This window comes from Alosa pseudoharengus, unplaced genomic scaffold, assembly GCF_046254945.1.
Source record: "Alosa pseudoharengus isolate Yale_2024_CS ecotype anadromous, Long Island Sound unplaced genomic scaffold, YU_APseudo_1.1 YU_APseudo_1.1_scf_3, whole genome shotgun sequence".
In the NCBI taxonomy this organism is placed as follows: Eukaryota; Metazoa; Chordata; class Actinopteri; order Clupeiformes; family Clupeidae; genus Alosa; species Alosa pseudoharengus.
In genome coordinates, this window is record NW_027468718.1 from 31075133 (window position 1) to 31087334 (window position 12202).

At 43.5% G+C, this 12202-nt stretch overlaps 2 protein-coding genes across 5 annotated transcripts in view; one reads left to right on the plus strand and one right to left on the minus strand.

The window, feature by feature from the left end:
* The window catches only part of pdia5 (protein disulfide isomerase family A, member 5), a 45561-nt gene extending 42917 nt beyond the window's left edge, over positions 1–2644 (minus strand). Inside the window, exon 1 of the mRNA XM_076264022.1 lies at positions 2577–2644. Coding sequence (XP_076120137.1) covers positions 2577–2642 — 66 coding nt within the window. The 5' untranslated portion in view covers positions 2643–2644. The remainder of the gene's footprint in view (positions 1–2576) is intronic.
* A 1109-nt stretch (positions 2645–3753) lies between these two features.
* Positions 3754–12202, plus strand: part of sema5ba (sema domain, seven thrombospondin repeats (type 1 and type 1-like), transmembrane domain (TM) and short cytoplasmic domain, (semaphorin) 5Ba) — a 118879-nt gene continuing 110430 nt past the window's right edge. For all 4 annotated transcript variants that reach the window (XM_076264023.1, XM_076264026.1, XM_076264024.1 and 1 more), the window contains exon 1: positions 3754–3868. The gene's annotated coding sequence lies outside the window, so the exon portion shown is untranslated. The remainder of the gene's footprint in view (positions 3869–12202) is intronic.

The window sequence follows — 12202 nt, forward strand, 5'->3', positions numbered from 1 at the left end:
TAATTCTAGGAAACTGTTGTATGTTCTGTGATCACTGTGACACTGATAGCATTCCATCAAACATTACAAACATGGACACCATGTGCTCTATCACATGTGAAAAGTAAAAAACAGCCTTAAAAACAGGTATCCATTTAAGAACAAAATCCTGCTTCTACACATAACTGCACCAGAGAACCTGGTTTGCACCGTCTGTGGAGACCAAAGCCGCAAATGTCGACAGGTTTCCTCGTAAAGTAGCTTTCTTTATTAGATGCTTCACTTCACAGTTGCTTGTACGTGCAGAGGAGATTTGGGGAGCAACTAATGTATAAATGCAAATGGGGAAGAAAAAAACCTACGGATTAGCACTCCAAGCCCTTGCAGTGTGAAGGTACCCTTCTCTGTCGTTCTGCTTTGGAAAAGATTCTCCTCCAGCTCTCCATTCAGACACTGAGCAGATGCTCTCATTCATGTGTGTCATGTTACGTGATGGAGCCTGCAGCTCGCAGAGCAAAAAAGGAGCCCCGCTGGAAAGACGCAAACATCTGAGGGCATCACTGTTTGCCCTCGTCATTTTCTCCAGCTCGCCTACCTTAAGAGTCAGCTGTGAAATGCATTAAAAAAATGCATGAATGGGCCTTCGCTAGTCTGGGCAGCTGGCAAGGTCATCCATTCTGCTCTCTGTTTTAACCACAGAGGCTTATAGAGTTGAGGACATGACCCCAACAGATATTTTCACTCTTGCAGTGCCCAGTGATATGTTCTGAGGTCTTCCCTATTTTGTTTTTTCGATTGTCTATATTCCTCTGTGAACTCTACAACTTAGATGCGTCTGAGGGCCTTCCATGGTTCTTTTTACGCAATGTTAAAACCGCCATCTTTGTATGCAAGTCTCCACGTGGATTGACCTTCACAGGGAACACCTGATCTAATGAGAATATGAGATAACACTCCTAATGTATCAAGGTCACATCCACACTGATGAGCGAATCATTGCCCTTAATAAACAGCGTCATGCCAAGGATCCGACACGCTTCCTCTTTTCCCTGTGTCGGTGACAAATCTGCATAATAGATACCATCCCATCTTCAGTTATAGGCCACCACACTGAATCAGCACTTCTGCTGCAGCATTTGTGGAATGGGCCCAATCATTTTCCTGATTAATGAGCCGACTATACAGACCCTAGTTAATGTATGTGTGTGTGTGTGTTCTCGTAGGGGGTGGGTGCCATACCACCAATAACTGTCCATCACTGCTACCTGACCATTGATATGCTGAGCTGACAAAGCACAGAGAAGGACCTGGCGATGGCAATGGCTACACATTAGCCCTACAGTACCTCAACCGTGCGTGACTGATGCGAGCAAGGAGGGCAAGTGGACACAGTGCACCTGGAATAAAGAGCGCTAGGTATTCGTAGCCAAGGCACACTGAGGCGGAGCAGAGAGCACTTACCGCCGCCCTGGTGGTTGCAGTTGTGGTGGCTATGTGGCAGAGCAGGAGGGGGGGGGGGTCTCTGAGATTAAGAGATTTGAGGAATTCCTCTGACAGGGGGGGGGAGCTGTGCAGATGGCCTCTGCATGACAGAATGGTCCACTCTCTAAAACCCTCTCACCCAACAGCGTGGCCACTTCCTCAGCACTCTTGAGAATCCACCTTTGTTTGCCTTGTCAAAACAGGATGTGGAACAGGAAAGGTCCCAGAGTGCCAGATCTCACTGACGTGGCAGTACAGTTACAATAGACCCTGCCTAATTTGATACACTGCAAATACTGTGTCAGGAGAGCTAGATTAGCTGGTCTACTGAGGACAAAGATGTTCAAAACAGCAGCCAGTGGCTCTCTTGAGGACGTCACATAACCCATGTTAGTCATTCATCACTTTCAGTGTTGAGAAGTGAAAATTGAGAAATGTTAATTAATTTATTGTCGACAGCAGGTTTCTGGATATTACTACCAAAAAAACGATTTCTGACCACGCCTACCAAAAAGGTTTTGCTCAAGACCAACGAAAGGTTTAAGTAATTGGATACATTTCTGGAAGCATCACTGGATACACTGTAGCAATCTCATCCCTGTCACAAGATCATGGGCCAGTGAGTGGACGTGTGCGTTCCACTCAAGTCTGCCTTTTTCTGAGGCAAAATGCATAAGGCTCAACGACAACAATCCACCTCGGATTGAAATTCACGTCCTTAAATCCAACATTATTTTCGCCCAACATACACATTCCAACTAGCCCAGGGCGAGTTAAGAAGTCGTCGGAGCTCGAGAGGCAACCGACGACACAATAATGATGACACTCGTTAACGTACTATAGATTTTGATTTCTCCAGACATGTTTAACAAAAATACAAGTGAATGGTAAGAGTGATGCAACAATGATCATGTTTCGATGGGTGTTGATACGCCAACTTCGGTTTCAAATGATCAATGGTCTATCCTTCTCTGACTGTCAACTTTACCTTTCAGAAAAAGGCTACGTTGCGAGTAGTGATGATTATCAGACATTAACAGAAGAAACCCATTGCCATATGGTTGCATGTAACAGGGTGGTATTCCAAAGTATTGCAATAAGAACTGGCGACTTACCAGCAAAACGATAATATACATCTCGAGATCTCTCATCCGTCTCTCGTGGCGGGTCCAAGAAGCCATGATACCGCTGCCACGTCTGGTTGCGCAGGCGCAATTCCTTTCCCAGTGATTCCAAAGAAGGTCGGAAACGTTCCTGGGAAATGTAGTTATCTAGAGAATATATTAGCAAATTGCAAACGTGGAACTACCGGCAGCTATGTATTTAAGCAGACCCTTTAGTGTCAGTGCTGGGTGCTTTTTTGCGTTAATAAAAAACAATGTGTATTTTTTTTATAAATATAACATTAAAATAGGCTTCTAGTCTTTCCGTGGGTAGATTCGTTTGCTTCTTATACTTGTTGCGATGCGATTTATATGCATTGCACCACAAACTTCAAGCTCTGATTTTAGGGCGATAGTGCCAACAGCCTTTTTATATGTTTAAAAGCCTTAGACCGTCCACTATCTCATGGAAGCTATAGCGCTACCTGGTGCCACCACCTGGAAAGGTGCAACAGGGCTGAATATTGATAACACAGCCTTCTCAAATTGTCGACAATCAAGCCCGCCCCCCCCCCCCCCCTATTTGTGAATGACCAAAGATTCCCAAGGGCCATGCTTTGATGGGCGACGCTTCTCTTGACGTTCCTATAAGATTATTTTTAATGTAGTGGAACACGGTGAGATAACAGATCGAACTTAATTTGTACGGTTTCCAAACTGCATCTGGAATATCGTTTTCTGACTCAGTGAAGCGGTAAAATGACTGTGACTGATTTCTTTCTTTTTTTAAACAAAAAGTTGAAAAAAAGTTTTTCTTTAATCTAACCTATGTTAAGTTGGTCTCATAAAACTTCTCGTGAAAAGAAATAAAGAACGCAAACAGTTAATTAATCGCTCTGGCACCTCATACAAGATCAAAATGGGCGAGTCCATCTTGACAAATGGGTGTACGTTAAGTTCGCGCAAAAAACACTTCGAAACTGACGATTTTACTACAGTAAAGGGCTAAACCCCAAATAATTGTCCGCCGATCCATGGATATCAAAACATATATTTGGACCGCGTCGAAATAGCTCTAGTTCAACGTCATATGTTTTTTGACCCCCCCCCCCCCTATTTGCGTCAGTTGCAGGTAGTCTTGTAGTGGTTTCATCTGGTGAAGAGCGCACAGTTACCAGCTGCAGGTCGTCCTGTTCGAAGCGTAGACATCACCGGGATACATCACTACAGAGGATAGGACCAAAATCTCTTTCTTTTCAGTGCATCACAGTTACAAATTGTAGGAAAAACCAACACAAGGAAAGGTAAGTGCCAGTTTCCGTTTTATACTGTTTTATAATAGATAACGCAATGGTCACGTCTTGAGAACAAGAGACTTCAGTGAACTTTTTGTATCCTCAGTCAGTCACTGACTGTCAAAGTATTCACCGCACATCTTGCATATAACAAGACAATTCACGGTAAGCAATTGTAACTTCAGGCATCGAGTCAATGAAAGTGTTGCTTAATATTGATATTAGTATTTTTTGTTAATTTATAGGACATTCACGTGCATGGGTAGCTCGGAATCCTGATAACCTCCGCAAGGATGGCTATAATAGCCTAGCTGAAAATGCATGCGTAAAAGTAACGTTACGTTAATGGCATATGTAGATTTATATTATCAAGTGCAGCCTATATCGACATAACCTTACAGCACAAATTAGTCATCAGTGACAGGTACATTTGCTTGTATCTCATTTATTACATTATATTTGTCTACATATCTAACGACAAAGACAGCATGCTGGCGGAAGATGTTTTATTCTTACGGATGCAGCTTTACTTGCCACTCACGTATCTTTCTGGGATCAGAATGGTTTTGGGGGGCTCAAGAACCGTAACATTGTCACGGTCCAAAGGCTGTCAAGTTCGTTTATTATTATTTCTTTGGTGGACTAGAGTAGGCTATACTACTTGTTAGTTTTATTCCATGACATGTTGAAGTGGTCTGTGCATGTTTTGGTACTGATTTCTGTAACGTATTTTGTTTACCATTGTTGCTCACTGGTTGTTTTTTATTCAGGATAATGCTCCACGTTGATTTCAGTGACATGCACCAACAAATTACTTTGTTTGGCAAAAATCTGGTTATTATTTTTTAAAAGGACGTCATTTTTATTGTCCGCAAGTGAAACTCTTTGCATTATGGTTGTCACTGAACGGTCTTGACTGACGTCTGGAATTATTGTTTTCTAGAGCATTACGAAGATCACGCTGTGTATCTTGAAATTTACATTATGTTGACTGAAGAACAATATCGTTTGCCTACACTATATTTATTTAAAGCTTTTCGCACAAAATAGCACAGTAAAAAATATGTTCTTGTGTTCATTTTTAGCAAATGAGGGAGACTGACCGTGCCTAGCGGGTAGCTGTAGGCTCAAACAAAGATGTTCATATGCAGTGTAGAAGATAACTGAAAGAGTTTAATTGAAATCGAGACGGTGAAATGCGCATAGTTTTTCTGTAGCTTAAATGTTCATTTTAGTGGCTACCACATTTCGGAAGACCGCACAGGGTTGCAATGGCTGCACAGGCTGTGTATCAGCTTTTCTAGTAATTGTCTTTCAATTGGTGAGAAGAAAGCTGTTGCCTCAGTGCAACCTAGTCTAACACGGTCCTGTGCTACGTGCATGAACTATGAATGAGTGACATATATTAATTTCAACCCGTTAGTTTACCTCTTACTTATTTGTAGCATACCATTTTATAATTCTCTAGACGGGTTCGCGAAACCTTTCTGAAATTAAAGTTGAAAATCAAGACTGGCTGGATATTTCAACACAATTGTCAACTGTCTTTCCGGTCAATGTCAGTAGAGGGCAGAAACGAGCAGCCATGTGCGCGATATAAGAGTTTTAAAAAAAATCATTCATAACAATGACGATTTTACAATTTACAGGTCGGGTGTAGGAACTTATACCAATTTTTTTAACTTTTGGAACAGTAGGCCTACGCAGTGTGAGCTGTGAGCGTGGCACACATCTCATTCCGTACTCTCTCTGTACCATTTATTTAACACCGTAAACGTTTTATACAGCTCAGTCCGCACAGTGTTTCTTGTAAAAACGCAGTGTCTTGGACAGTCCACGGGACTGTCCGCGCTTGCTGATTGATTGTTTTTCAGCCTGTACAGTGGAACAGCCAGCACATCTGTTCTGGCAAAATGAGAAGCAGCTGCATCGATATATTGTCATTGTGTTGGGCTTAGTTGATGCATGCGTCTTCTCGATTTGGTGACCACACAAACATTCATCTGATACTGCCGGCCGTTCTGTATTCTCGTCGTCACAGTATTTTGTAACTCTTGAGAACAGCTGAATGGACAAGTCGGAAACGACTGAAGAATCCACATCTGGCTTAATAGTAAATGAGTTGTACAATGGCACCGTTTTTGCTTGTTGCCTGTTCCAGGAAACATTCACAAGAGCAGTGGGGAAAAACATTTCTCAAACTAATAAAATCTTTCTTTCTTTCTCTCTCTTTTTCTCTTTCTGCTAAGCACATTATCATCAACACTTATTAGGTTGTAGATGCTCTTCTGTAAAATCATCCACCTGAACATCATTGTTTTGCTGCCATCACCTTTATATTTATATTTATATAGTTTTTCACTGTACATCTACACCTATCAATCTCCCAAGTGAAAGACTGCACCAGGCAGACAAAGTGCCGACTGCTGAGACAGAGTTGCTCCTTGCATCTCTCATAAGCTGCACAGACTCTGTAATTTGGCTCATCAAATTCTTTTACTATTCACATTTACAAGTGAATGGAATTAGTACTTTATCTCAAACCAGTGATTGTTGTTGGCAAGAGTTCCCACCCACCAGGCACCACCGACCTGTCGTGCCAAATGGCACCTGGACAATTTATCACTCTACCATGATGCAGCCCTTGGGCATCCGCCTGTGTGCCGGTTTCTTATTGTGTGTCCCGACCCGTACAGTCAGTGTGGGGAAGAACTGCATTGTGAAAGAGGCAGTGAATAGGCACACATGGGCCTACATAGTTTCATTCTGACTCATTTCTCAAAGAGAGTTGTCCCAGCCACAAGTTTTTTGGTGAAACGTGATAAGGACAGTGTCTGGAGTCCATTTTGTGTGTGTGTGTGTGTGTGTGTGTGTGTGTGTGTGTGTGTGTGTGTGTGTGTGTGTGTGTGTGTGTGTGTGTGTGTGTGTGTGTGTGTGTGTGTGTGTGTGTGTGTGTGTGTGTGTGTGTGTGTGTGTGTGTGTGTGTGTGTGTGTGTGTGTGTGTGTGTGTGTGTGTGTGTGTGTGTGTGTGTGTGTGTGTGTGTGTGTGTGTGTGTGTGTGCGCGCCTCTGCTTGAACACCTCTCGCAGCTAGAGCGCTCATTTGTCTGTGAGTTCTGTCATGTTTGTCTCTCGCAACAAATGTGTCCATTAATATTCATACATCAACCCCCCCCCCCCCCCACAGACGAGTCGATTCAAGTGTTTGCCTAGGATGCAGAGGCCTTCCTTTCAAATGGAAGAAAGGTTTTCATCTTTAATGAACTTATGAGGGCCCTTGGAGGAGGGGAGGGCAGGGCACGAGCACAGCATGGGTAGGGTTTGTCTGAGCGCAAATGTGAAGGGCGGCCTCGTCTGGACAAGGGATGAGAGAACCTGGGTGCCATAGTAACAGGAGTGGAATACAAGTGGGTGGGGGTGATGGTGGTTGTGGCGGCTCCGTCAACCGCATCTGATATCTGCATAAATTATTTCTATTCATTAATAAGTTGAGGCTAGTAATGACTCTTTGGCCCTCATCAAAGTTTCAATGGTGCATATTTAAGACGTGCCATCTGAATTATTTCTAATGTGGTGGCGTCGATTGAGAGGAGACAGAGGAGAATAAAAGTTTTATGGAAGGGAATTGGAGCTATATCGTGGAGCTGATATTACCATATGGACAGAAAGGACTGGGCGAAGATGGAGATAAAGGTGCCCAGGATGCAGTATTTCTGACTTGAGTTGGATGGGCTCGGTATCAGGGAAGATAAGACGCTCGAAAGATCCATTGCACACGTTTGGACCACTGCCTGGATATCTAGATAAAGATCCCCCTACACAAGCTGTAAAAGTTTTCAGAGATTTCAATGTTGTGTTTCTTGTGCCCAAACTCTAACTTAAACAGACAGCTTAGTGTAACTTTAAATCATTGTGATGAAGCCTGGAACTTGAAAGTATCTTTGATTAATCCTCTCATTGGGCAGTGTCATCAAATAGGTATTCTATTCTGCTGAAAAATATACAGTATACAGTAGCAGCAGTAGCAGCAAATTGCAATCACAACTGCACTCTTAGAGACTGAAAGCTTTATAAAAGGGTTAACTTGCTTCTACTGATAAGAGCAGTGGCCTTCTAATTGTCAGCAGGTAAGCTTAACTGTTCAGCTTACCAAATTATGCAGGTTAAATAGTCAGTAATCACATTGCCAGCTCAGGTGTACACTTTCAGACATTGTACACTGCTGTAGAGAGCCGTCTGTTGCTAACAACATGAGATACTCTCTTCTGCTCTCCAAATGAAAGGTTTTCCCATCAATTTGGCACAATTTTCAATTTGTGATCAGCTTTCACATTTCAAAATGTGGTCACTCATTAGCGATTCTCTAACTGAGCAATGCATCAGCCAAACCTGATTTGTTTTAATGGTCTCCATCTTCTGTCTGTGAGTTGTCTGTGCTACAGACATTCTCTTACTCTTGGCGTTTCAGTTAAGGCCTCAGCCACATTGTGTATGCTGTCACATGTCAAAGAGAAATTTCTCTTTGTTCTGCCCCTCTTTTTTTTCCTTCTCTTTTCCTTCCCCTCCGTTACCTTTTCCTTTCCTTTTCTTTCTTGTGTTTTGTATTCCGTACTCCCAGTGCTCCGGGTGAAATGCTTAGCAAAAGTTTCTTCTGGTGGCCCTCTGCATTCCAAGAAACAGCAGGCCGGTCGGTCGGTCCAGGCAGAGCTGGAGCGGCACAATAACGGACGCCCTGAAAGCCACCGCTAGGCAGTGACTGGCACTGACGTGCCTCCCTCTGGTGAGAACAACGCGCCCAGACCAGGGGGGGGGGGGTGGGCTCAGGCCTGTGTGAAGGAGCGCTGCCATGAAAAGCAGGTCCAGGTTTATGTACAAATGATAATAAGGTGGAGCTCAGCACTTAAGGAGCAAGGTTAACCTCATGTCACCTCAAACCTTAGTGTCTGATGAAGATGGTAAGGGCATGAGCTCGGAGGATTGAGTGTGTTCTTATCATTTAAATCAACCCCATTAGTCTGATTGCGGATCATCATTTTTGTGCATGACTAAAAAAAGTTGCTCTGTGGTCTGTAAGTTGTATAGCACCTGGACATTCTCTCATTTCAGTAGCAATCTCTTTTTGTAGTTTTCTTTTAAACTTTACAAGATGAAATGGACTGCATCAAGAAGCTAAAGTGGAATACTAGAGCAGTGTGGCAGATGACTAAAACATCGGGCCACTTATTTTCTGATCTTCTACTCAGACCAAAGAAGAGGAAATGGGTTTGAATGCACTTGGCACGTTCTGCCTGTTCTGACATTATATCTGCCCTGCCACTTGGATTGCTTTTTGGTCTCTAGAGAGGTCATTGTGACTTTTTTTTGTTGTACGGTGAGGTTTGTTTCACTCAGTGAATGGGAATAGCTGGGTGAATCTGCCCTCACCTCCACAATGCAATAGGAAGAATGGAAGCAGATGAGTTGGCGATGTCCTCTCCTGCCCTCCGTCAAACTGTGAAGGCTCACTGAAAATTAAGTGGGATGAATGCTAATGAATTAATGTCTGTGGTCTTTCAGACGCTCGTGCATTGCCACTGTTCATTGTCCCCCCCCCCCCCCCCTTTTTTTTTTTGACTGCCGCTGGCTGTGTCTGGCTTTTTGGTTGTCAGTCTGAAACCTGGTCCTGACGGGCGACTGCACGGCTCTGTGCCTGTGAAAGGGGATCCAGCAATATGGTCGGGGAACCCTCCACTGTCTGCAAGTCTAATTAATACCTAATGTGATTGACTGGAGCTCAGTTTGTGGCCAGGGCCTGTTTAATCATACTGTCTGCTTGTAAGGCAAAGAAATGAATTTCAGTACTGTACTCTGGTGTTTGTGTGTCTACTGCATCCCCACAATTGTTGTCCACAAAAATACTTGTGTACTTGAAGGCAAATAATCTATATAATGTAAACATTATTTTTCACGGTTCTTCTTTTTGTTTTTGTTTCTTGTCCCTACTATACAGTATTCACCCCCACCCTGTCAAATCCAAAGGAGGGAGTGTGGTTGCATGTTAGTGGACGTGAAGGCATGCGCCCTTTCTCTCCCTCGGTGCTCTGTTCAGGGAAACAAGGCTTCAATAAGGAGAAAAGGAGAGTGGGGGAAAGAGAGGGAAGGGGGAGGGGGGGACCAGAATGCTCCCACAGTTGATTTGGCCATTGTGGGGGGAGGAACACTATTTCTATTGATGGTATTGACGGTGAAGCCCCCCAAAAGCTGAAGAAAGGGGGCCCTTTCAGTGCAGTGGGCGAGCCCTACAAAACTATGGGAGATGGGTGTTAAAGCTTTTGTGGGGTGCGGTGGGAACATTGTCCATGCTTTGGTGATTTAATACCCTCAGGTCCTGGGGCTCGGACTATCTCCGCTGGCAAAGTGAGCTGCCAAGCCCGTCCCGTCGTGATCTAAGGGGCTTCAGGTTTACGCTCGCGTCGCCATATAACAAGTGCACTGCATAGGGGGAAATGATATACAATCCTCCTCGACGAGTCTCTTCCATTTGCCTGCGGTGTTGGTAATAAAAATATGCTTTGAAGCCTCTGTGCTGTGTGGCCACACACCTGCATTGGTGATGTTTTTTTTTATTATTCCTGACTGTAGAGCCCTGTTGTCCCTGGCCATGTAAAGTTTGGGCTGAACAGTCATTATATTTAGTCGAGCAAGGCAGCCGAAGTGGTTTACCCATGTGAAGCAAACCAAGTGTAAACAGGCATCCCCTTAAAGCAACACCAAAGAGTTTTTGTACCTTAAAATAATGTTTCCAAAATTGTTTCAGTGGTTCATCAACTCCTAACAGGGTGAAATGCACTTCTGCATTCGCTTCACGGCCCTCTATCAGCTATAATCGCACTATGCAAGTTTGCCAGATAGGGTAGCGGATCTGTAGTTCGATGGAATGAGACATAAGAAACTACAAATTTGACTTGCATCTGATGTTGCAATACATCGTACTTTCATAAAATCATGCAACATATTCTACCTTGTCTGTGGACATCGTTATTTGAAAAGCCAGTGCTGGATAAACCAATAGCGTGCGTGCGACAGAGGAAAGTTCTTTGGTGTTGCTTTAAGAGTGCTGTAGCTCCATCAGGGTCTTGCTAACGGACGTGTTCAATTTAAAGTTAATGTGGCCTTCTCCATCACTGTGGTGGCAAAAGTAACTTCTTATGGCCCAGCTTTAATTTCAGTATTTAGCCTCTTCATTTACTAGGAGATTTAATAATTGATGGAGGCTATGAAGGCTATGTCACCCCACCCCCGAAGCCTACCAAAAAAAAACAGTGAAAGTGCCTTGGCGGCATCCAGGGAGATGTGCTGTGGAATGCTGAGGAGATGGAATGAGGTTGGAATGCGTTGGAGGGTAAAGCATGCCTTCATTATCGACTCCTGAGATCGAGTTTCTGGAAATAAAGGTGAACCTCATTGGGCCATTTTCTCTCACTGGTTTCTTCCCACCTGATTTCTTTCTGCATGGCGCAAGATTGAGAGCTGCAATATCTGTGTGTGTGTATGTGTGTTCAGAATTTATCTGATGGAACAGCTAATCCGTTCAGATCGGTTTTCAGTAGACTGGATGTATTCATTGCAAAATGGGAAGCAGCCGGCTCCCTCTCTCAAGTGCACCAACCATCATTAAGGCTGAAGAATAATATCTTCAAACATGATCAAGGATCTAAAATGAGTTAAAGTGTAGTCATTTGATGTGAACTAAAAGCAATCTAAGATATTTTATAGTCATTATTCAGACAAATTGGATCCAATTTTAGCTGCGTTATTGGGGGCATAGTCCTCCGATAACATCTGGGCGTACTGTTTTCTCAGGCAGAGAGGATCGCTCCCTAGCACATTTTTCTTCATCTGCATTCATTTCTGAGAAGACGGGGTGGGTTTTCTGGATTCTTGGAAATGAATGCTAGGGACTAAAGGAATGCTAAGTAGACGGTCTAACGACTGCCTTTCATAAATAATGCATCAGTAAGCCAAACCTATGTCACATACACACTTTTCCCCTAAACACGCCCTTGGGACTAGTGTAAAGAGCACACATCAAATGCAGTGAGAGTCGTCTCTCCTGTGTGGAGTTGTAAGTATGTAGATGATGGCCAGCCTGCATGAATGGTGAAACATGCCCCTTAGACAAACAAATTATTCTTTGCAAGCAAGGCTTCATGGTGAGAGTAGCCACAGCTGTCATATTAAAACATGGAACATGGAAGACTTCAAGGCCTGGAGAGAAATTATTGAACGCACAAAGGTCGAGAAGAAGACAAGTAGACTTGCACTTATTTTGGATACTGCCCTGAAAAGAGAGTGGCTTTTTTTG